General features: G+C 44.8%; 1 protein-coding gene across 1 annotated transcript in view; it reads left to right on the top strand.

Annotated features, from left to right (window-relative positions):
* TANGO6 (transport and golgi organization 6 homolog) overlaps nucleotides 1–22808 on the top strand; it is a 194107-nt gene that overhangs the window by 152939 nt on the left and 18360 nt on the right. The window contains exon 17 of the mRNA XM_003758529.3: nucleotides 7508–7621. Coding sequence (XP_003758577.1) covers nucleotides 7508–7621 — 114 coding nt within the window. The remainder of the gene's footprint in view (nucleotides 1–7507; nucleotides 7622–22808) is intronic.

Genomic DNA, 22808 nt, shown 5'->3' with positions numbered 1-22808 from the left:
TATGGTGGCTTTTTTTTAGCTCTCTCATTCCATCCTGTCTCCTCCCATTGTCCCCCTCTTCCCCCCCACCCTCCCGTGATTCACCCCCTGCTTTCCACAAACGTTCCTGCCTCCACCCCCATGATCCCCTTTGGGGCTGACCTCCCCAGAAGGCATCCACAACTGGCCTGCACTTCTCTCCCTCTCTTCTTTTTCATTTATTTGTCTAATTATGTTTTGCTGAGGCAATTGGGGTTAAGTGACTTGCCCAGGGTCACACAGCCAGGAAGTGTTCTTAACTCCTGGGAATCTGACTTCTGACATTACCGTTCCAAGGAAGCTGCTCTTTCCAAAGTTGTCCGAGACCTCTTGGCTGCCAGACCCAGTGGCCTTTTCTCCTCGGCCTGTCTGCAGACTTGGACACTGCTCATCACTCTTGGCTCTGCTCCCATCTCTCTGAGGGCTCCTTCTCTGGCTCCTTTGCTGGATCCTCCTCCAGAACGTTCCGTCTCACCGGGGGTGACCCTCAGGGCTCTGTCCTGGCCCCTTTTTCACTTCTCCCTCCAGACCACTTCACTTGGGGATCTCATCAGCTCCCATGGAATTTAATGACCCTCCCTTTGCTGATGGTTTGCAAATTTACCTTTCCGGCCCCAAACTCTCTGCCAACCTCCCATCTCACACCTCCTGTTGCCTTTCAGACATCTTAGACTGGAGCCCAGTAGTCATTGTTAAGTCAACAAGTCCAAATGGAAGCCCGAGTCAGCCTGCACGCCCCCGTCTCCCACCCAGGGTCAGGCTATCACAGGAGCCTGGGCTTCCCTTTTCCTCCAGCACCATCTCGACTCTAGTTCAGACCCCCATCACCTCACACTGGACGGTCGCCTCAGCTGCTCGGGGGGCAGCCTGCAGTCTCTGCCCCCTGCTCCAGTGCTCCAAAGGGATTTTCTTAAAGCGCAGCTCTGACCCCCCTCCCATTAGCAAACTCCAGTGGCTCTTTGTCACCTCCAGAGCCCCTCCTACCTTCTCCATCTTCGTACACCTTACTCCCCAACCAAGGACACCGGCCTCTGGCTGTTCCCCAGACGAGAGGCCCCATCTCTCGGCCCTGGCATTTTCTGTGGCTGTCTCCAGCCTCTGGAACGCTCCCGCCTCTGCTCCGGCTGTGACCTCCTCAGCTAAAATCCCACCTTCTCCAGCCTTGCCCAACCCCTCTTAATTCCAGGGCCCTCCCTCTGTTAATTATTTCCTATTCATCCTGCATGTAGCGAGTGTTCTGTGTGTGTATATGTATGTGTGCGCGCGCATGTATAAACACACATGCGTATTCATATGTGCATGTACATGTATACCTATATGTATATATGTGTGTTATATATGCATATATGTGGTTTCCCTCAGAAGATTATGAACTCCTTGAAGGCAGGGACTATGTTTTGCTTATTTTTATATCCCCAGTGCTTAGCACAGTGCCTGGCACATAGTAGGCACTTAATAAATGTTTATTGATTTGATTATTTTGAAAGAAGAAAAGGCTAAATGTGATTATTGGAGAGGCAAAACCTGTTTTTTTTTAATGTATAAAGCTGTTCCTATGACTCTAAAACCATGAAAATCTCTGCCTAAGGATATATGGTTATAAATAGAGATTTTTCAAGTGCAATTTCTGCAGACTCCAAAACCGGAGTCTCCTCTCCTGCCGGGCAGAGAGTCCAGGTTGCTCCTGGGAATAAATCTGTGGCATGGGAAAGGGTAATGGCAAGAAGCGTCATGTTCCTTAGTATTAATGGAACTGTTCTTAGCTATGAAACATCAGAAGGCAGGATATTCCCTGTGATTGGAAAACCCAGGTGTTTCCATCCCACACAATTGCTGCCTCTTCCTCTTAGATGTTCCTTCTTGTGTAGCATCCCACGCTCGCCTTGTCAGTGGAGAACGGCCAGGCTGCTCCCAAGGGCTATGTTTTACCTTTGCCAGATGTCAGGTCTCAACAAGTCTGGACAGCTGTCATTGTCAGAGGAACTTTAGTAAGGGGAGATCGAGGGAGACCCTTGCCCACTTCTTTGAGAAAGGTGAGGTTTTCCTCTGGATGCTTAGGGATTCTTTGACAGCATTTTCTGTTTCCCTAATAATCCCTTAAGATCCTTCGAGGCTCTTTTATATTAGGAGAGCTCAAGCTCTCGTCATCACTTACTCTGTTACATCACTGTGATGGGCCTGGGTTTTTTAATCTCAATAATGCTCAGGTTCAGTTCAGTCAATTGCACAGACGCCCTATGCAGTCAACAAGAAATTATTTGTTTAAAAAAAAGAAATTATTTGTTTAAAAAAAAAGAAATTACTTGTTTAATTGGCAGCTTTTTCTTTCCAGCAAGCATGTATTAAGCACCCACTGGGTGCCAGACATTGTGCCCAGTATGCGATGGGGTGAAGTAAGATGTTTGCTAGCCTCAAGGAGCTTACTTTTTGCTGAGGAAAACGGTATGTTCACAGACAACTACTTACAGGTGACATGAAAAGTAGTTGTTTTGGGTGGGAGGAATGGGGAAGGCCTGAAAGAGCTGGCCTTGGAGTCATGGAGGAAGAACACTGTGCCACGGGGAAGAGACGGGGAATGTCACCTGTGAGGAATGGCAAAGAATTCAGTTTGGTGGGAAAGTCAAGTCTGTGACAGGGAGTAATCAGCTGGAAAAGAGAGGTAAATTCTAAAGGGCTTTAAACACAAAACAAGATCTTTGTCCTCAAGGTCTCCAAAGCCTCTGGAGTAGGAAAGTGGCATTGTGGAATCTGCAGTTGGAAGTTAAATTTGAAAGCGATACAGAGGACAGATGAGAGGGGCAGAGGCCAGAGGCTGGGAGGTCAGTGAGGAGGCTGTTGGAATCCTTCAGATAGAAGGTGATGAAGGCCTGACCTAGACATGAACCACACTGACTACTGCCTGCCAAGTACTGCGCTGAGTGCCGGTGATACAGATGCAAAAGCACGACAGTCCCTGCCCTGTAGGAGCTTACTTTCTAACAGGGGAAGGTCACGCACAAGGGGAAGTGAGCAGGGAAAGATCTCCTGGACACTGGGTGGCTACGTGGGCTGTCCCGTGGGCTGTGGTCTGGCGTTGGCGAGATATCACGAGCCAGGTGAGAGAGAATGAGAGTCCAGGATGACTCGCCTGGGTCGGCCAGTCAAGTAGTATTTAATCAGTGTCTTCAGTGTGCCTGGGACTGTCAAATGGACCCTCCCAGAACACAGTGTTTGCTTAACACATGCTATTTTATTTAATCGGTTACAGCTTTGTGGCCTGAACATTCAGAACTATCCCCAGGGCCCTAATTCCATGAATATGCGTCTCCATGGACTGTGTATAGAAAGATCTCAATTTGGGTGGCCCAAACGGAGACTCTGTGGTCTGATGTGCTCACTAAAAGAAGGATCCCAGGACTTCAGCCGTTCTATATCCTATACAAGGAATTCAGGTTTTTCTTCTATGTGGTGTCAAGATTTGACATGCTTGAGAAGTGTTTCGTTTCTCCCTGTTTCTGCTGGTTCCTGTCAAGAGCTGTCTTCCTTGCAAACACAAAGACAGTAGAGTACAGTGGAGAAAACATTGGATTTGGGTTTAGGAGACCAACTTTTCCTGATTACGTGGGTGATATTGGATAAGTTTCTTCACTTCTCTTGACTTTGCTATTTTTATTTTTCTGTAAAATGAAATGGTTGAACTATATAAGCAGTTCTTAATCTGGAGCCCCTGACCCATGGGTGGATTTCAGGAGATCTGAGAACTTGAGTGGGGGAGAAAAATGCATTTTCATTTTCACTAACCTCTCACCGAAATTTGGCAACACACATAATTCTGATAAGGGACTCGTCAGATTCACCAGATTGCTCATGGGGACGATCCTTGATAGGAAAAAAAAAATTTAAGGACCCCTGAAATAGACACTCTTGAAGTTTTCTCCTAGATCTGACGTCCTTTGAACCTCAATAGCTAGGAGCTTCCTTCATCCTTATCTCTCTTCTCCACGAGTAGGTCTGATTTATAATTAAGCCAGGAAGGAAGAAGCCCTCTTCCATGTGGTTAATAAGACATTTTCAGTGCTCAAAACAAGTGGCCCACGGGTCAGGTAGGTCTGTTCAGCTTCTGGGAGGAAAATCAGGTTAGTAAAAAAGAAACGTTAAATCAGTGCATTTCTAAATAGGTTTTACATTATATGTAGGTCCAGGTTGTTAGGGCAGAAGGCATGGATAAGTGATAATTGGTGTAGTGGAGGTAGGAGAGACGAGTTGAGCAAGTCCCCATGTTCTGGGGAGAATGACCTCATGGTCTAGAGAGCACCTCTCCTCCCAGTGTTTTACAAGATGTCTTTGTTCCGGAGGTGCAAGTTCTCAGAGTATACAAGATGAAGGGAAAAAGCAGCTCTGCTGTCCATGGAAGTTGTCAGGGGCCTTGTGTGTCACAGGACTGAGGCCTGATCCTCCAGAATTGCCCAGGAAACCTCGGGAGCGCTGCGTCTGTTCACAGTTCCCTTCCTATTTGTCTTGGATGGCTGAGCGCACCAAGGTTTGGGCCACTCTTGCATATCAATCACTTCTCCGGGTGGAAAACAGGGGGCTGCTTTCTAGCTCCTTTCAGTGAGGTAGGGATTGTTGCAGCGTGCGGCCTCCAACTGTGTGTGTGAGAGAGAGACAGAGAAACGGAGACAGAGACAGAGAAACAGAGTGACAGAGAGAGAGAGAGAGAGAGAGAGAGAGAGAGAGAGAGAGAGAGAAACAGAGACAGAGAAAAAGGGAGGGAAGGAGGGAGGGAGAGGGAGGGAGGGGGGGGAGAGAGAGAGAGAGAGAGAGAGACAGAGAGAGAGAGAGACAGAGAGAGACAGAGAGAAAGATAAAAACAGAGACAGAGAAAAAGGGAGAGACAGAAACAGAGAGAGAGAGAAACAGAGTGACAGAGACAGACAGAGAAAAAGGAGAGAGAGAGAGAGAGAAAGAGACAGAGAAAAAGGGAGAGAGGGAGACAGAGAAACAGAGTGACAGAGACAGAGAAAAGAGAGAGAGAGAGAAAGAGACAGAGAAAAAGGGAGAGAGAGACAGAGAAACAGAGACAGAGAGAAATAGAGACAGAAAGAGTGACAGAGAGAGACAGAAACAGAGACAGAGAAAAAGAGAGAGAGACAAAGAGAGAAACAGAAAGAAAGAGAGAAACAGAGACAGAGAGAAACAGAGTGACAGAGAGAGAGACAGAAACAGAGACAGAGAAAAAGGGAGAGAGACAAAGAGAGAAACAGAGACAGAGAGAAACAGAGTGACAGAGAGAGAGACAGAAACAGAGACAGAGAAAAAGGGAAAAAGAGAGGAAAAGGAAAAGAGACAAAGAGACAGATAAAGATAGGAAGGAGAGAGGGAGGAGGGAGCACTGCAGGGATGCCTGACTAACAGGAGAGCCATTTGATAGGCAGCTAGTTTTGCTCTTCTTACCCCTGATTCCAGGCGCTGCCAGAGTTACAAGTGGGTTCTGAGCACTGAGAATTGCCATAAAGGCATAATGAATCAAAGCCAGAAAAGAAAGGGAGGGGGAGACTCCAAGGGATGTCTAGATGAGGAAGCAGATTGGCCAAAGTCTGCAAAGGGAAAGACTCCTTAACCAGATCTAATGTGGGGCAGGCAAAGCCTGAGGAGCCTCTGCCTTTCCCTCTATTCCATAAACACTTTCACCCCAGGTCCCCCCTGGCTGGATCAAGCTTCTGGATGTCAGGAGGGACTCGAGCTTGGCTCAAACTTGTCTCTGATTTTAGCTCTTACCTTGTAAATCCTCCACCTCCAAGGAGAGTTGGCTCTTAGAATTGCTGCCTGTTTGGAGGATACCCAACAGTTTCTTGCTTGAGCTGATGAGCTTGAGGATCCCGTGAATGCCAGCCACATAAAAGCTCTCCAGGGCCCTGTGGGCCGGATGACCAGCAACATGGAAGGGGAGCGTGGACAAGGCCCAGCTGGATCTCCCAGAGAAGCAGGATTCCCTGGATTTGAGCTGTTTTGAATTTTCTCTTCTGTTGTGGGTTGCAAGTTTATCTATTAGAATTAGAATTTGATTAAATGCCAGTGCATCCCAGATGCAATTATCTTTAAGAACACACTACTTCTGCTGATCCTCTCTGCTGTCACTGATTAATTAGGCACTTTGAACTATGCTCAACTGTTTGAAAGCTGTGACAAATATAACCTGCAGAGTTTACATTTCCAACAAGCTCCTCTTCTCATATATTCCTGGGGTCTTTTTTTGAAAAGCCATTCTTTAAGAAAACTTAGTATATATTTGCAACATATTTACAAAGACACAGTCTGCCTGTTTCCTTATTGCAGAAAGAATGTCTTCTCTGTTGACTAAGAAATGTATTAATAGATATGATGCTGCAGAAGGCATGCTAGATCTGGAATTAGAATACCTGGGTTCAAATGCTGTTCCATCTCTCAAGTTATTTAGAACGAGACATTTAACCTTTAATCATCTTTGTAATGAGGGGATGGACCCATTTACCCTTGATGTTGCCTTTGAGATCTAAATCTTATACACACACACACGTATATGTATATGCATATATATGTTTACATATTTTTTCCAAGCAAATAACATGTGACAGAACATCATTTTGAGTGAAAGTTGTTACATGATTAGTTCATCCTTTCAGGTTTTAACACCCGAATTCTCTCTTTTGCGGTGGTGGATCTTTTGAAACAATTTCTCACTTAAAGGCCCTAGAAACTTTAATTTTGTAGTGTGTCCTTTCAGGGTCTAAAATTCTCTGAGGACTCTCCAGGGTGAGGGAGCGCTGGGCGAGAGGTCAGGGGCAAAGCTGCTTGTGGTGATGCTGCCGGATTACTATAGGTCCAAAGTACTAGATTTGGAAACGTGCTTTTGAACCATCTATTGCAGCAGATTAGCACTGTCCCCCTCCTTTACAGCTAGGGAAACCCAGGGAAGAGCCTAAGGACCCTACCTGCAGTGAGTCACACCGCGAGGCTGGGGCTAACCTTGGGTCAGAGAGGGCCTCGTCGTCCAGACTTGCTAACGGGCCATTTGAGCCTTCCTGCGTCCCAGAGCATGTGCAGGTTCGTGTCGGGCCTCAAACTTTGAAGCCAAGGAGCCAAGTTTCCATGACTGTCAGTCTGTTTGCTCTATTTTTGCCCTATTTTGACAAGTGACAACTCTTCTCATTTCTAGGGGAAATATTTCCATGTTGCTTCATTTTTTCCCTTAACAAGTCATTATGTCTGTATGTATAACCATTTATTTCCTTCCCATTCCCTACTTGTCTCTAAAACTCTGGCGACATTTTTTCCCTTCAAAGTCAGGAGACCAGGAGCTGGGACGGAAGTTGAGAGTGATATTGAGAATTCAGAGTGCAAGTTAAGTTTTGAGAACAAGTGACTGTTCCGTCACACTGACTGCTATTGCTGAGCCGAAGGTGGGGTTCCGCGCAAGCGGACTGCAAAGCCAAATACCAACCTTCCCTGACTTCTCTTCCCTGCTTTCCAGGTGACATCTTGCTTGGTGGCCATCGCTAAGACAGATCCCGAGGTCCAGGTTCGAAGAGCTGCTGTCCACGTGGTGGTGCTCCTGCTGCGAGGGCTCAGCCAGAAGGCGACTGAAGTAAGTGGGCCGCTCCCCCATCGGCCGCCGCAGCCCCAGGGGTTGGTACGGGACGCCTGTGGCAGGGCCTGTGTGGGGAACAGACTCCCCGCTGCCAGGAGTGCCCGTGCCGGAGGCTCTCCACCTCCACTAAGTGAGTTAGCTGAAGTGAGCAAGCCTCAGCCTCTGTAACGTGAACTCTAGTGACTCCTCACCTTGACTCAGTGGTTGGTGCTGAATCACTGAAAAACCCACTGGGAAGATTTCCTTTTAAGATGCTGCTGATCCGTTCAGACCCGGGTGTGGCAGATGGAGTCTATTGTGCTGCTTTCAATGAACCATTTGCCTGCCAGCGATTCTTCCCTGACAAAGTAGGGAAAAAGATTACAAAGTTCTATCCCTCTGGAAACGACTTCAGAAGTCATCACGTTCAGGGCTCTCATTTTGTGGGTTTCAAACTGAAGCCCTAAAATGTTAAGTAATAATAGCCCATAGGAATCAGAGTTAATATTCATATACTACTTAAAGTTTGCAAAGCACTTTACCCACATTATCTCATTTGTTCCTCACAATAAATCTATGAACCAGGGATTGCAATTAACCTCATTTTCCGGATGAGAAATGCAAGCTAAGAAAATCTAAGTAAGTTATCCAGGATCACACAGCTGACATCTGAGGTAGGATTCAAACTCTGCTCCCCCATGGTCCAAGCCTAGCACTCTGACCTCTGCTCTGCCTAACTGCCTCAAGGTGACTTCCATTAAATTCAACAGACTGTTATAAGCTGTTACTAGGGTGTTGAGAATACAGTGACAAAAGTGAGAATTACTGCCCTCGAGTACCTTCTATTCCATTAGTGAATGAGCTGTGTCCCCACAAGGAGTTTTGAGACGGGAAAGAACACTTTCATCTGGAAAGATAACCAGAAGCTTCATGGAGAGAGAAATTGCTGAGCCCAGAATCACATGGCTAGGAAGTGTCTGAGGTTGAATTTGAATTTAGGACTTCCTGTAGGCCCATTGCTTAATCCCATGTGCCGTCAACTGTCCTAAAAGTAGGTGCTACTTCACAGAAGCAGGCCTTAGATGTTGAATTTAGGAAACAGATATTAATTCCCTTCAAAACTCTAACCTCATATTCATTAGAATGAAGAAAATGAACAAAAAAAAAAAAAAAAAAAGGAAAATATCAAGTGTTGGAGAGTCTATAGGAAAACAAGAATATTCATGTACTCGTGGTGACCTTGTGGATTTCTCCATCTAGTCTAGAACATAATTTTAAAACTAATTCCCAAAAAGCAACTAAACTGTGCATAATCTTTGACCCAGCAATAGTACTAGTTAGCACTATATCCCAAAGAAATTTATATATATTATAAAATATATGTGCATATTATATATTATATATATGTCTATGTCTATAGCAACTTTTTGTCATGGGAAAAAACTAGAAAATCAAGAGTGTCTATCAGTTGGGGACTGGCTTAAAAAATTGTGGCAGATAAATGTAATACAATACTGTTGTGCTATCAGAAACGACAGAAAGGATGGTTTCTGAGAAACCTGGAAAGACTTTGGTGGACTTATGAAAAGTGAAGTGAGCAAAACCAGGAGAACAATTTATACAATGACAGCAACATTGTAAAAATGAACAATTTTAAGAGACTTAAGAATTCTGATCAACACAATGACCCATCAGGATTTCAGACCCATTAAGATTTCAGAGGACTGATGAAAAAGAATACTAACCATTTTCTGACAGGTGGTAAGTTTCAGAGTATAAAATGTGTCACACATTTTTGATATAGGAATTTATTTTGCTTTTTTTTTTGCAGCAAATGTACATTTCTTGCATGGACTTTCCTTTTTTTCTCAGTAAAAGGAAATAAATGCCATTAATTTCTTAAAATAATTTTTGAAAAGAGAATAGATCCCTTTGGTGAAATGTAGAATATATAAAGGGAAATAATGTGAAATAAGACTGGAAAGAAAAGTGAGTGGATGCCATATTGTGAAAGGTTTTCAATGTGACAGTAAGAAGTTGGTGTATTATTCGGAAGAAAAACCCCCAAAGAAGGCTTTTGACCAGGTGATACACGTGGCTAAATCTGTGCCTCAGGAGTATCATTTGGACAGCTATGTGGAGGATTGTTTGGAAAGGGGAGAGACGAAAAGGGAGACCAATTAAGGGGCTCCATGCAAGGCTCACATTATGGAGGAAGCTGCCTGCACAGAAAATGGTCACCTTGGGGAGACACATCTCGCAAGTGAGATCCATAGGACTTGGCAGCTCTCCCTGCGTGTGGGAGCTGGAGGAGGAGGATGAGTCGTAGGTGACTGGGAAGTTACTAACCTGGTGACTCAGGGGGTGATGCCCACCCCAGAACTGGGAAGTGGTTGGGAGGAGTTTTCCTATGGACATGTTGACTCTGAGGTGCCGGCAGTGCCTCCAGGTGGAAGTGGCCAGGTGTGTGATCGGAGTATGGACAAAGACAATTAGGATTGGCTCTGTCACTGTGGGAATGGGCTGCCGAGAGACGATAATTGAATCATAGAAATAAGAGAGACCCCCAAGGGAAAATATAGTGGGAAGGGGAGGGGATCACTATTTACAGATGACAAAGCGGCAAAGATGCTGTGGGCTAAGGAGAGTCAGAAGGTCATGGATCAGGGGACTATCAGTTTAGAACTGGGGGGATCTTAAATGTCCCATTTAGTCGGCTATCTTGTTAACAAGGAACCCGGTATCAGAGGAAGTGATTTGCCCCGGCTGAGCCCAGTCTTCAGCTAGGCCCTCTGATTAGATTCAGCTCTCTTTGTCATGACACTGGTCAAATCCAAAGGGAAGAGGTGGTAAAATGAACAATGTCCTTGGTTGCAGAGAAGACCAGCAAGAGCAGCAGGATTTAGCGATTCAGAGTTTATTAGTAATGTTTGAGATCTGTTTCATCATAATGATAGGGCCAGAAGCCAGATTACAGGGAACTGAGAAATGATGGGGAGAGGAAGAGATGGAGGCAGCAAGTGTCCACTGCCCCTTTATTTAAGAGTTTGGCAGTAAAAGGGAAGAGAGAAATATGACAGGGGCTTCCATGGTCAAATGAAAGTTTGTTTTAAGAAGAGGGGAAACTGCGTCATTTTATAGGCAATAGGGAAGTAGTCATTGACTGGGGGAAAAGTGAAAATGAGTGAAAGAGAAAGATAGATGGACCTAGTCCTTGGAAGGCAGGTTGGAGGGCATGGAATCAAGGGCACAAGTAGGAAGAGTTAGCCTTGGAAAGGAAAAAGGCCCCCAGGGTTTCTGGGGCCAGAGAAGAGCAGGTGAAGGAGGGACATGGCAGAGGTGAATATAAGATTCTCTGCTTTGAGAGATGGGGGATGGTTGGAGAGGGCTGCTTCTTGAGATTAGACAGCTTGCATGGTTGGGGACAAGCGGTCACAGATCGTGACTTGTACCTGCAGCTCCTTGAGAATAGTGAGTGGCCTTTGGACAAGGGGCTGGAGAGATTTAGGAGCAGAATGGACGATTGAGACTGGGAAGGAAAGAAATAGAGGCCGGAGCAGGGATGTGACGGAGTCTCCATAGGAACAGGTGCAGAGGACCGAGGGTGGGTTTATGAAGGGAGAGACAAGAGCCCAGTAAGAATTCCCGGACCGTGGAGGTGGGCCGGTTGGGAAGGGCCAAGTCTGAGCTGTGACTGCCTGCAGCTTGTTAATTAGGGAGATGGCTGCCAGACTCACCCAGAATGAGGGCCAGGTTTGAGTGGAGAGGAATACTCCATGAGTCTGGAGGGATGGGGTGGGCCGGGTGCCCTTGCTGGCTCAGCGTGCTCCAGAAGCAGCCAGAGCTGTAGGGCATGGCCAGCCACTCGGTCTCTTCCAGAGCAAGCCAGGATTCTCTGAGTGCCAAAAGATACCGCAGAGGTTGCTAGCAGTCCTTGGGGCTTGGCTGAGCAAGACAGGGTGGAAATTTGAGGAGAGGTAAAGAGAGGATTTGTTTTGTTTTTGTTCTTTTCCTCTGACCCACAGGGATCTAGGACCTAGGAGATGTGGGTTTCCCAGCCATAGGAGGGGGAAAGTTCCAGGTGATTGGAACAGGAAATCAGACTCAGGGACAGGGGTGACTGGGAAGAGGGGGACACAGGCAGCCTGCAGCCGCCAACAACATGTTCCTTGTGGGGAAAGATGCCCGGCTCCTTGGACCTTCTTCCTTACAAATTAGACTTCCACGTGGTCCTTGATCCATTCATGGGATCCCAGAAAAGGCTTTAGCTGTCACCAGGTCCCCTCCTCTCACTTTATAAAGGAGGAAATGACAGAATGGAGTTCAGTAAGTAAGCCAGGGTCTCATCTAGAATGGGAACGTGTGTGGACCCCCACCCACTGTGCCATTCATACAGCAGTACTTCTTTAGTCACCTTGCCATGTGGAAGCACAGTTAGGTGAAGAATAAAGTGGGACAAATGCATGTATGAATCCCAGAACTTATGTGGAGATCCTGCAGGTCTGCCCCACAGGTCACTCTCCACATCAGCTGTCACACACAGGACGAGCTGCCCCAGGGAGCTGATTCCATGTCAGTCAGTTCTTAGACTCTTATGGGCTGGGGGAAGAGCCAACCCAGGAGACAGAATGCAGAGATGCACCTCACCAGCCTAGCACGCAACACAGTCAGCCTGGGGGCTTCATTAAGCCAGGATTTACCTGCGAGCTCCTGATCCCTCCGTCTTTTGGTGGTGGCTCGTGAACTTACTAGGGGTCTTTCCCTGCCACCTGCCTTTTCTCCCTCTGTGGCCCACAAGGCAGGGGTTCCCCGTATTCAGTGGGATTCCTCTTGTAGCCCTTTCTTCTTATGTAGGTTTCAGAGTTTCTCTGGGTACAAGGGGAAGAGAAGACTGGCACCCCTCTCAAAGGCAGGTGGGTCAGGTCTATTAACAAAATATTCAGAAGGAAGAGAACTTTCACTTGACCTTGTAGGTACATACCCAAGTCACAGAAAGAAGTATATCAGAGCTTGATCATTCAAATAGTTAACTACCAAGTTGTCAACAATTCCCATGAGTCATGGTGGACACATAACTCTTGGTTGAGAATTTGCTAGGCAGGTGAGAACCAAGAAAGATGCTGACATTTGGATCCATTCATATCTAGATACATATCAGAGCCATAAGACAATGAGTGCCCAGACCTGAGGGGACAGAAGGAGAGAGAGCCAGAGAAAGTGAACTTAGCAACTTCCTTAATGACGTTTTTTAGTTGTATGACATTAGTCACTTGCCCAAGTCATCTTAGCCAAAGCCCCCTGCCCTCTTTTCCAATTGACTTCCCATGTTCCCTATTGAAATGCCATCTCAGGTTGTAAGCTGTGCTTACTTAATCAAGAAAGGAAATGAGAAAGGGTGAATTATGGTCCCTCTTACTGGTGCATCCTTGAGGGCAGGTGTGTTAAATCTGGTAATCGTAGGTGTGTTTATCATCAGGTGTGTTAATGAGAAGCGGAGATCGCCGCAAAGCTTTCAGTCGGGGATTTGCTCTTGACTCTTATATTTTGCCCTCAGGAGCAGCTGAAACAAAAATGCCATTTTAATAATGGGAGCTTTTTCCTAACCGCTGGTCTCTCCTCCGTGGAGACCCCGCAATAATATGGGGTTTCTTGTTTGCCAAACGTCTGCCAAGCACTTTTGTTGTTCTGATGTCTTGAAAAGGAGATGGAGGGACCAGTGGAGGAATTACAGGGAATCTGAAGGAGACACTCCTCAGAAATCCAGAGTCAGGGGGGGAGAGAAAGGATACAAGTCCTTCCCAACTACTTTATTGGGCTTCATCACACAGTGCCAGCATCCCCGACTGAGGTGCCCATCATGCTGTATGTACAGTCGCCTCTCAGTTATTCCCACGTAGAGATTTGAGGAAATTTTTATGTCCAGCATCTCATGGCTCCTAATACCTATTCTGCTTGCTTAAGCTTTTTGGTGATAGCAGTTTTGTTTCTATTAGCCCGTATTCCCACATTTGGTCTGCAGCCCAGTGGGAGTGGAAAGAAAGACCTCTCATTTCGTTGGATGAAGGATGAAGTAGATGTAAAAAGTAATAGAAATTCTTTTCTTAAAAAAGATTGTTCTGCTCAGTTTAGTGATTTGCAGTAACCTCAAAATTGAAAAGATCTTCCTTAGCGTGGAGCGAGAGTTGGAGAGTTGTGGTAGAGACAATACAACTCAAGTCCAAATCTCACCTCAGCAACTACTTCTGTGACCTTACTAAGCAGGCCATTCCACTTTTCTTTTTCAACTGTCATCTCATCTATCAAATGGTGGAATTGGAGTAAATGGTTACTGACATCCCTGTGAACTCTGACCTGTGAGTTTGTCAAAACTGGGTCAGGTACTTAAAAAAAATGGAACCTTAAAATGTTTTTTTGATGTTATGAACATCCCAACGCCTCCATATTCAAACAGAAGAACAGTGATAGCTCTCTGAGAACAATATAAGTAAATTTTAGTGGATCTATCATTTGGCCATCATCCTCCTTGAATTAGGATGCATGATTGAAAGTTGACATCTTTTAGAAATGATGAAGATCTTAAGACCTTGACACATGGATTTGTGAGGGCTGTCTGTCAGTATTTTTTTTTACTGTAGCAACCTTTTCTGTCATTTTTAACACTGAAGAGTATTTCTAGTATATGCCTTTATTCTGTACTCAAATTTGAAATGAAATTTAAGTTGTCACTTTTATTTTTTAAAAGCTTTGCTATCTCTTCTGTCCTATGAAGGGAAATAACATCATAACTAAATGTCATTCAACCAGAAACAGCCCCAATGTCAGGCACTTTAATGTATGGTTGCCTGATCTCATTAGGAGATCATTTCCTTTATCACTACAGATCACAGAACAGTAAAGCCAGCGCTTCTCTTGTGCAATCCTTGTCAGTGTTCTTCTAGAAATTCTCCACAGAGGATCTCTATAGTGTTTTAGAAGTCTTTCTGTTTTGTCCCAAAAGGGCAGTTTCAAACTAATAACTTCAGAAGTGCAAGTGCTATAAACTTACCCCCCCCCCAAAAAAAAATCACTTGAGAGTTTAATTATTTAAATTTGCTTTTCACTTAGCATGAATCTTGAATAATAAATATTCTATTTTAATTTTAATAAGAAGGGGCACTTTGTCCCATAATGCATTGTCTATGCAACAGTTTCTAGGTGACATTTTCTTAGACTGGTGGATTGGTAGAGGAAGCCCTATTAGTTGATCACCTCAGTTACCTGATCTTTTTTGGGGGGGAGGGAAGGGTCACATCAGAACTGTTATGTATGCATCATAGCTGATTCTTTGGATGACTTAAGGGTAGGATAACAAATGCAGTCCTTTGCCACTGAATAGCAGATGATGAAAATTTTCACAAATTTCAAAAATTAACTAGAGCAATGTATAGTCCATGACAGTCATTGCATTTTAATTACAAATATATTAATATTTCAAAAATTTTAATAACTAACCTTTTAAGTTATTTGAAGCTTAAAATTGCACTAAGACTTTGGGGACAAGTTGTATTACACAGAAACCATTGCAAAGCCCCCAACTTCTCTCTCCATTATCTCTTACTCCATCACTGACCTCCCCCCATGTGTGTCCTCCAGATTGCCTTTTGAACCACTTTTTGCAAGCAGGCCAATCACTGCTCATATCCCTTGCCTTTTTAGTCCTGCCCCCTCTGAACTTTCCCTGTGAGGTCTCCTGGGGTTCTCCTGCTAATGAGATAGTGACTGCCGTGATTCATGACCAGGTAATATCAGCTATCTCAGTGATTCATAATTCTGTCATTCTGATTACTCCTATTACAGGATGGTCTCCAAGGCTTGGTTTGGCTGGAAAATGCATCCTCTCAGACCTAATGTGGTTTATTCTAAGACCACAATTTCTCATTTACCTTCACCTGAATCCGGCTTGAAGTTTGCTGCCTCCCCCTTAGAATGTCTGGGTGACTGACACACTAAGATGAAGCATTGAAGGAGGGCTATAGCGCAGTGACATAAGAGAATATTTATAGCTGGTATTTATGTCAGGCTCTAAGGTTTGCAGAGTGCTTTATCTCATTTCATATTAGAGGCCTGCATTGAACATTTTACAATTATTATCTCCTTTCATTCTCACAACCCTGGGAGGTTAGGTGCTATTATTATCCCCATTTTACAGCTGAGGAAACTGAGGCAAGCAGAGGTCATGCACTTAGTGTCTGAGATGGGATTTGAACTCGGGTCTTCATGACTTGAAATCTGTTGCTTTATCCACTGAATCAGGCAGCTGCTCCTAAGGCTGGTGGTGGCGGCAGCAACAGCGGGTGGCGGGGAAGAATGGTTAATTAATAATGATTGAGAAGCAGATCAGGTGCTGAGCCAGCCTCAGGCTTCCCACCAGCCACATTCTTCTGACTCTCCCTTTGGACCAGAGCTCTCTGAGGAGGGACTTCCCAGACATTTGTCTTGGGAGGACATTAACTGAGGGCCCCCCCCCCCCAGGCTCCTTTGTGAGAAAGAGCCCAGGCTAAGAGCTGCTTTTGTTCGGTGAGATGACCCATCGTCAGCCGCAGAGATGGAGGCAGGCTGGTCCTGGAGCGCTGGGCGAGCCCCACAAGGGCTGCAGGAGGATGTCCCCAACATGAAGTTGGAGGCTCAGCGACAGACCGAATGGGCGGCCTTGTCAGGTTTGTCTCGCCCTGATGTTGCTTGGCGTGTGTTTTTATGTGATGCACGCTAAGCCCGTTTGCTTCCCAGACCCATTCCTACAGTCACAACTCCCTGCAAGAGACAGAAGGTTCTGTGTGGAGAGTGAATGCAGAGGAAACTGAGATCCAAGTTATATTTAGTGCTCTGCAAACTTGGGGAAAGGCTGCTGGAGCCTTAGTGGGAAAAAAAACAATCTCTCTTGCTAGAGCGGCAGTGCCCAGGCGGCCGCCGGGAGCCTGGGTGCCTCCTGGAGATGCTGCATCTGCCTCGGTGCTAGGCTGCTCCCGGGGTCACCGGCTCCAGGCAGATCCTCCGGGAAGCCTCCCATGCCGCCCTGCGCTGCCTCCTGCCCAAGCCTTCAGGCCCATCTCGGGCCATTCCTCTCCCAGCTTAAAGGTGCCAGGCACCTCCCAGAGGGCTCAGCACCTTGGTGTCGTAGAGAGGGGGCTGGCCCAGCACACCCAACAATGGCTTGTTGCCTTGGGGAAATGGGGCAAGTCACCTCCCTTCCCTGGGCCATAGTTTCCTCATCTGGAAAAATGAAAGGATGGTCATTTTAATTCCAAAGTGCCTTCAGGAGAATCCTGGGTTTTGGGGGGTGGTCTTGTCTTATTTCTGGAACCTGCCTATTGGGATCAAACTCCCATGTCTGCACGTGTCATTTCCTGCCCTGGTTCCCAGACACTGGCCAAGTAGAAAGTGACTACTGGGGAGCAGAATTAAGGGTGCTGTGTCTCTCCTAAATCAAAGGTGAAGGGTGAGTTAGGCCACGGACAATTTGTTTTATCTCCTTATTGTCTTTTACAAAAAAGCTAAACATTATAAAGCTTCAGAATTGAGAAGGAAACATTTTTGGATCCAGTGGAAGTTGAATCTCGACTTTGGTATTTTGTGGAGGTTAGATGCTATAATCTCTAGCTAGTGCGGGTTTTAATTTCTAAAGTAGAGTTTTTTGCAGCTTGTTGAGAATCTTCACAATGTGACCTTCAGGTCAGTAGAAACGGCTTTACGCAGAGGTCTGTCTGCTGCTTCCTCTTGAGTAATAGGATGCTCACTGCACTCCTGAATAGAGACGGTGAGAACACTGACAGTTCGCCCTGGTAGGCAGATGGGACTGCGGGCATTGTTGGCTGTAGGTCGTGCTACCAGGTATTCTGAGGGGCAGTGCTGCCTAGTTAGGAAACCATTGTTTGTGTTTACAGGCCTGTCTTATTCCGTGTTATGTTAAATTAATTCTCTAGCAGATTGTTTGCTCCTCACCTCCTAACTAATTAACGTAACAAATGTTTATTAAGTACTCACTATGTACAAAGCTCTGTTCTTCCAACTGAAGCCAAAGTACTTTTAAATTGTTCATCCTTCTTTTATGATCTGATGTAAAGTGAACTCAAGAGTCAGGAAAGAATCTGTCCAGTAACTACAGTAAAACCATCAAACTGAATGCTGCAAAATTGGAGTGACAGATAGTGCTCAAACTTGGTCCCAAAGAAGCTCCGTGAGAAAGTCCCTCCAGCTAATCTTTGCAGAGGAGGGCTGTGGGAATGGAGACTGGGTTTGGTGCCTGGCTTTGGTGGGTTCACTGAACTTCCCGAAGGGGACCAGGGGCAGCTAGTGGTCCGTTGGGTAGAGCCTTGGCCCAGCATCAGGAAAACGCATCTTCCTGATCTGGGTCCAGCCTCAGTCACTTCCTGGGCAAGTCATTTCACCCTGCCTCAGTTTCCTCATCTGTAAAACAAGCCAGAGAAGGAAATGGCAAACACTCCAGTATCTCTGCCCAGAAAACCCCAAGTGGGGTCACCAAGAGTCAGAAATGCTCAGACACCGGTGAAGTAAAGGGGACCCAGCCTTGAATCTTCCTTATAAGAAGAGATGGTTCATTGGGAGGAGGAGGAGGAGGAATGAAATGGGACCTGAGGATGATGGTAAAATAAAAGATTGGCTCATAAACATCTTCATATTTTGTCATTGCATGGAGACCATTTCACAGGAGCGGCAAGTTCAGAGGTGGAGGGGGATCCCGAGATCTTCAAGTCTGGCTCTGCACTTTACAAATGAGAAAACTGAACACCTGCCTCCCTGCCGGGCCTCCCCACCCTGAGAGTCACATGCTGTATTTTGGGGTGATTAGGGCAATACCACATAAGACGCACATGCTTAAACCTCTGAAAGAAGGGGAGGGATTTAGCTGGATCCGCCAGAGGAGAACCAGTGAGAGGTCTGACTGAGGCCAGAAACAAAAAGAGTGAGTAAGAGACGAGGATCATTAAAGGGGCTGATGGCCTTAATCCAGGGGAAAGAACGCTGAGCAAGGAAACAGCCTTGGCAAGAGGAAAGAGTCAATACGCAAGTGATGAGGGAACAGATCGGACCCCCGCCCCCAGCTCTGAGCTGGGCACTGGCCAGGACGTGCACTCCCGTCTCCCAGCGCCACTCTGCTGATGAAAAAGCCAGGCAGAGAAAATCTGTGGGATTTGTCCAAAGTGAGCTAGGTGAGTGGCAGATCTGGGAAATCAAGCCTGGAACCAGATGCTCGGAACAGCGCTGACTGCGAGACAAAAAGGCTCAACCTTTTCTTGACAAGCACCTAGCTGACAGAAGTGACAGCTTGGGAACGCGAACATTCTAAGTGCTCCATTCCTGCCGCTCCGGCATAACTGTTTGCATAGATCTGCATAACTTAGGTCTTGGTTGGTATTCTTGTTTAGCAAATGTACAATTCTTTATTTGTTATAGAATTGTCCTTCCTTCGTTGTTTTTGTCTCGGTATTGTTCATATGCTGATCTAAAATAGGCAAGAACATGACCTTTTTTGAAGATTAACATCTCCAAATGACAATGATTTCTTTAAAATTAGCTTCAGATAGACTTGGCACTAGTTTCCATTTGTCACGATTGGCCGAATGGTTGTGAATGCTCAGGATGCTTCCGGTTTCTCAATCTGATAAAACTCTGATAAATCTGATAAAAATGATGATCCGATAAAATCTGAAAAGAAATTTTTAAAGATCAGTTTATTTTTGGAGAGTTTTGGGGTGCTTTTTGCTTTTCAAAAGTTAGTTGTAGGGGCAGCTAAGTGGCACAGTGGATAGAGTACCAACCCTGAAGTCAGGAAGACCTGAGTTCAAATTTGACCTCAGACACCTAACACTTTCTACCTGTGTGACCCTGGGCAAGTCACTTAACCCCAATTGCTGGGGGTGGGGTGGGGATGTTAGTTGTAGGAACTTTAATGTGAGCTAAACACACCAGAGAAAACATAGGCTTGAGAAAGTATATGCTTCCAAAAACTACTTGTGTAGATAAGTAATCCAGTGAATCCCTTCTTCTCAGTCTTGGGATCTGGAAGTTCTGAGCTATTATGTTGAATTTGAAAAAGTAAGAAACTGAAGGTGTCGGGGCAATCCTCTGGTCATATGAGGGCTTGCCTGGTATTACCTAAGCCAGCGGATCTCAAGTGCAGTGTAGAGAATCCTGGGGGTCTCTGAAACCCATTTAGAGGGTCTACGAATTCAAAATTAATTTTTTATCCACAATATCCACAAATGCAACCCATATAAACAAAAACTCTTGGGACAGATCCTCAACAAATTTTAATCATATAAAGGCATACTGAGAACAAAAGTTTGAGAACCACTGACCCAGTTCATTGGGCCTGGAGATGGGAATTCTTGAGTTTAAATTCAGCCTCAAATACTGACTTGTTGTGTGACTCCAGCAAGGAAAAGCCACCTTCTTAAAGGTCACCTACTCTAACTTTAGGGGAAACAGAAAGAACAGCACTTTAGTAGAATGATTGGGACTCTCCTGGAGCCCACATACGTCCCAGGATCTGCTAAGCTGGCATTTTCCTTAGAACACGAAAAAGAAACCATAGGGATTATTTCTTTGAGAACTCAGGTTATTATCTTTCCCCTTTCTCCAGTTTGAGCATGTCTTGGGGAAAGCATGGCCTGAATTTGACCTCTGCCCACTCCATTGCAACAGAGGAACGCACAAAGACCGTGCCCTGGAGAAGCCAGGAGCAGAGCAGATGAAGTCTCTTGAGGGCTCACAGATTCGTTAGGACTTCCTTCTGGAACAGCTCAGGGACTTTCCTCTTCCCCCATTCTCTGCAGGTTTTGTTCCTGGTTTTTTCCATAAGTGCTGATTCTTAAAGGGGTCTTCAGTTTGCAAAACGTAGTTATCTCGGCCCCTTTCTTAATGGGGAGAATAAAATATGACTAAACTTGCCTTCTCTCCACACTCTGTGTTGACTTAAGATGCCAACCTAGATGAACATTTTGTACTGTTTGCTGGTCCAGCTCATGGACAAATTATCCCCGGCCTCCACTAAAGTATTTCTTCTTCCTCTGAGGGTTAGCACTCTGGCTGTTCTGGGAAAACTTGTTAACACTAGAAGGATTCATCCTTTCAACAGTTTTCCCAGCTCTCTTTTTAGAGAGGAAAACTATTAGAGATATATTGGAAAGATGGGCTTTTCCTCAATACCACCTTGCCCATCTGAGCCATCATTCACAACACTATATGTACCCTATAAATAAGGTTATCAATTAAAGCTTCATTTTAAAAAATGTATTATAATTTGGTAAACATCAACCAAAGCAAGCATCCAGACACACACACACACACACACACACACACACACACACACACACCCCTCCTTCATGAAATACTATATGTTCAAATGGTTTCTGATGTTGTTAATTTGAATGTTCTCTTTCAGCAGTACAGATCCCAAACTTTACATGCTTACCCATCTTGTGACCATTCATAGACATTTTTCCCATTTTTTACATATAGATGTGTGTATGTGTGTGTGTATGTATGTATGTATGTATGTATATGTAAATGTATAAATAAAATTCTTATAGTCCCCTGGGACTGTCCCCAACATTGCCAGAGACTTTGCTTGCTTTCTCAGAGCATTGAGGAGATACCGGCCACACTTCTCACTCTCTTAACCAGCCTAAGCTTTCTTCCAATCAGACATTTCCTCAGGGACATTTTTTTTATCCTGTTCTTCAAGTTATTCATTGGTTACATGCTGTACATCCCATCTATACTTAAATGCGTGCTTCTCCATTACCTTTACGTGGGATTCATTTTTAATTCTTTAGAAACTGGGGTATTCCACAACTGGGGTATTCATTATAGCAACACTTAAGATGTTGGTATCTTAAAAGATAAATCTTTGTTTCTTGGAGAAACTTGGGATTATTGGAAGAGCTTTTCAGTTTCCAAAAAAAATATCCAGCCCATACTCCTTCTCCTGTTTAATTCTGGGTCTCACTTGATGTTCATTTTTATTTTCTGTCTCAGGCATATATATGTGCTGCTGTTCTCCAAAAAAGTAGCCCAAATTCTTTTAAGTGATATAGCTCTCTTTCCAGAGACTCTACAGGACTATGTCCTATAGTTTGATGCCTCTAGTATTATGGCATCATCCACAAACAGAAACATCTAGAGAACATCAGTCCGCAGACAATCCTTCATATTCACTTGCCAGCCAACATCTCCAAACCATGTAGTCATACGAGGACTCCTGCCCACTTTCCAGCTCCCTCTTATATGTTTATCTTCCCACATTAAACTAAAGTGCTTGAGAGTAGGGACCCTTGTACTTTCTTGGATTTCTCTATCTTTAATACCTGGCACATAGTAAGCACTTAATGCTTTATCATCATTATCATCATCACCCATTCATTTTGTACTCTGCTGTGGACTTAGTTCATCACGCTGGTGAGCACCTCCCTGTTTTATGCCTTATGTGATGTTTATCATCAGAAGGCCATTAAATGAGGTTATCTCTGTTGTTCAGTATTTCAAGAAATTTTGATGATTTTGGCCTGTGCTTGGGAGATTGCATTTTGGAATGTCTTTAAAACAGTGTTTGCTCTACCGAATCAAATGCTTTTTCATTAATAATAAACAATAAACTTAGTAGTCTCTGGTATTCTTTACATCTTTTAGTCAACTATGTGATGATAAAGACAAGGACGATCAAAAGTCTGCCTGCCCCTTACTAATGCCCTCTTTGGGGAAACTCTCAATATATAGATGAATCTTATAGATTTTATATGGATAGGAAAGCAAGTTGAGTGTTCATTAGTTGCTGGTGTTCTCAAATTTGCCCTTTTTAAGTATTTTTTAGTATTAATAAGGTTCAAGTTTTTTTTCCATAATTTTAGTATCTTCTCATTCAAATACCTTGTGAATCAATTCCTCAGGGCCCTCAACTTTGATCATTTCCAATATGTGTTTCCTCTGTGGCTATTTAGACTAATCCAGCTGCTTTTCCCATCTTTTTAAACATGGATTCCAACTTTTCTATAAGCAGCCCAGAATTGTCGTGTTAGGTTCTAAGTGTGGTAATACTCTTCATCCTAAAAAACCAACCTGCCTGTATTTTTTCATTTTCTTCTACTTATTGCTCCCCTTCCATTTTCACTCTAAAATGACAGCAAAATGACTTTGGATCTGACTTCCA

Source organism: Sarcophilus harrisii, chromosome 2 (assembly GCF_902635505.1).
Source record: "Sarcophilus harrisii chromosome 2, mSarHar1.11, whole genome shotgun sequence".
Classification (NCBI taxonomy): domain Eukaryota; kingdom Metazoa; phylum Chordata; class Mammalia; order Dasyuromorphia; family Dasyuridae; genus Sarcophilus; species Sarcophilus harrisii.
The sequence above is the reverse complement of the archived record's forward strand: the minus strand, read 5'-3'. Positions and strand labels throughout refer to the sequence as shown.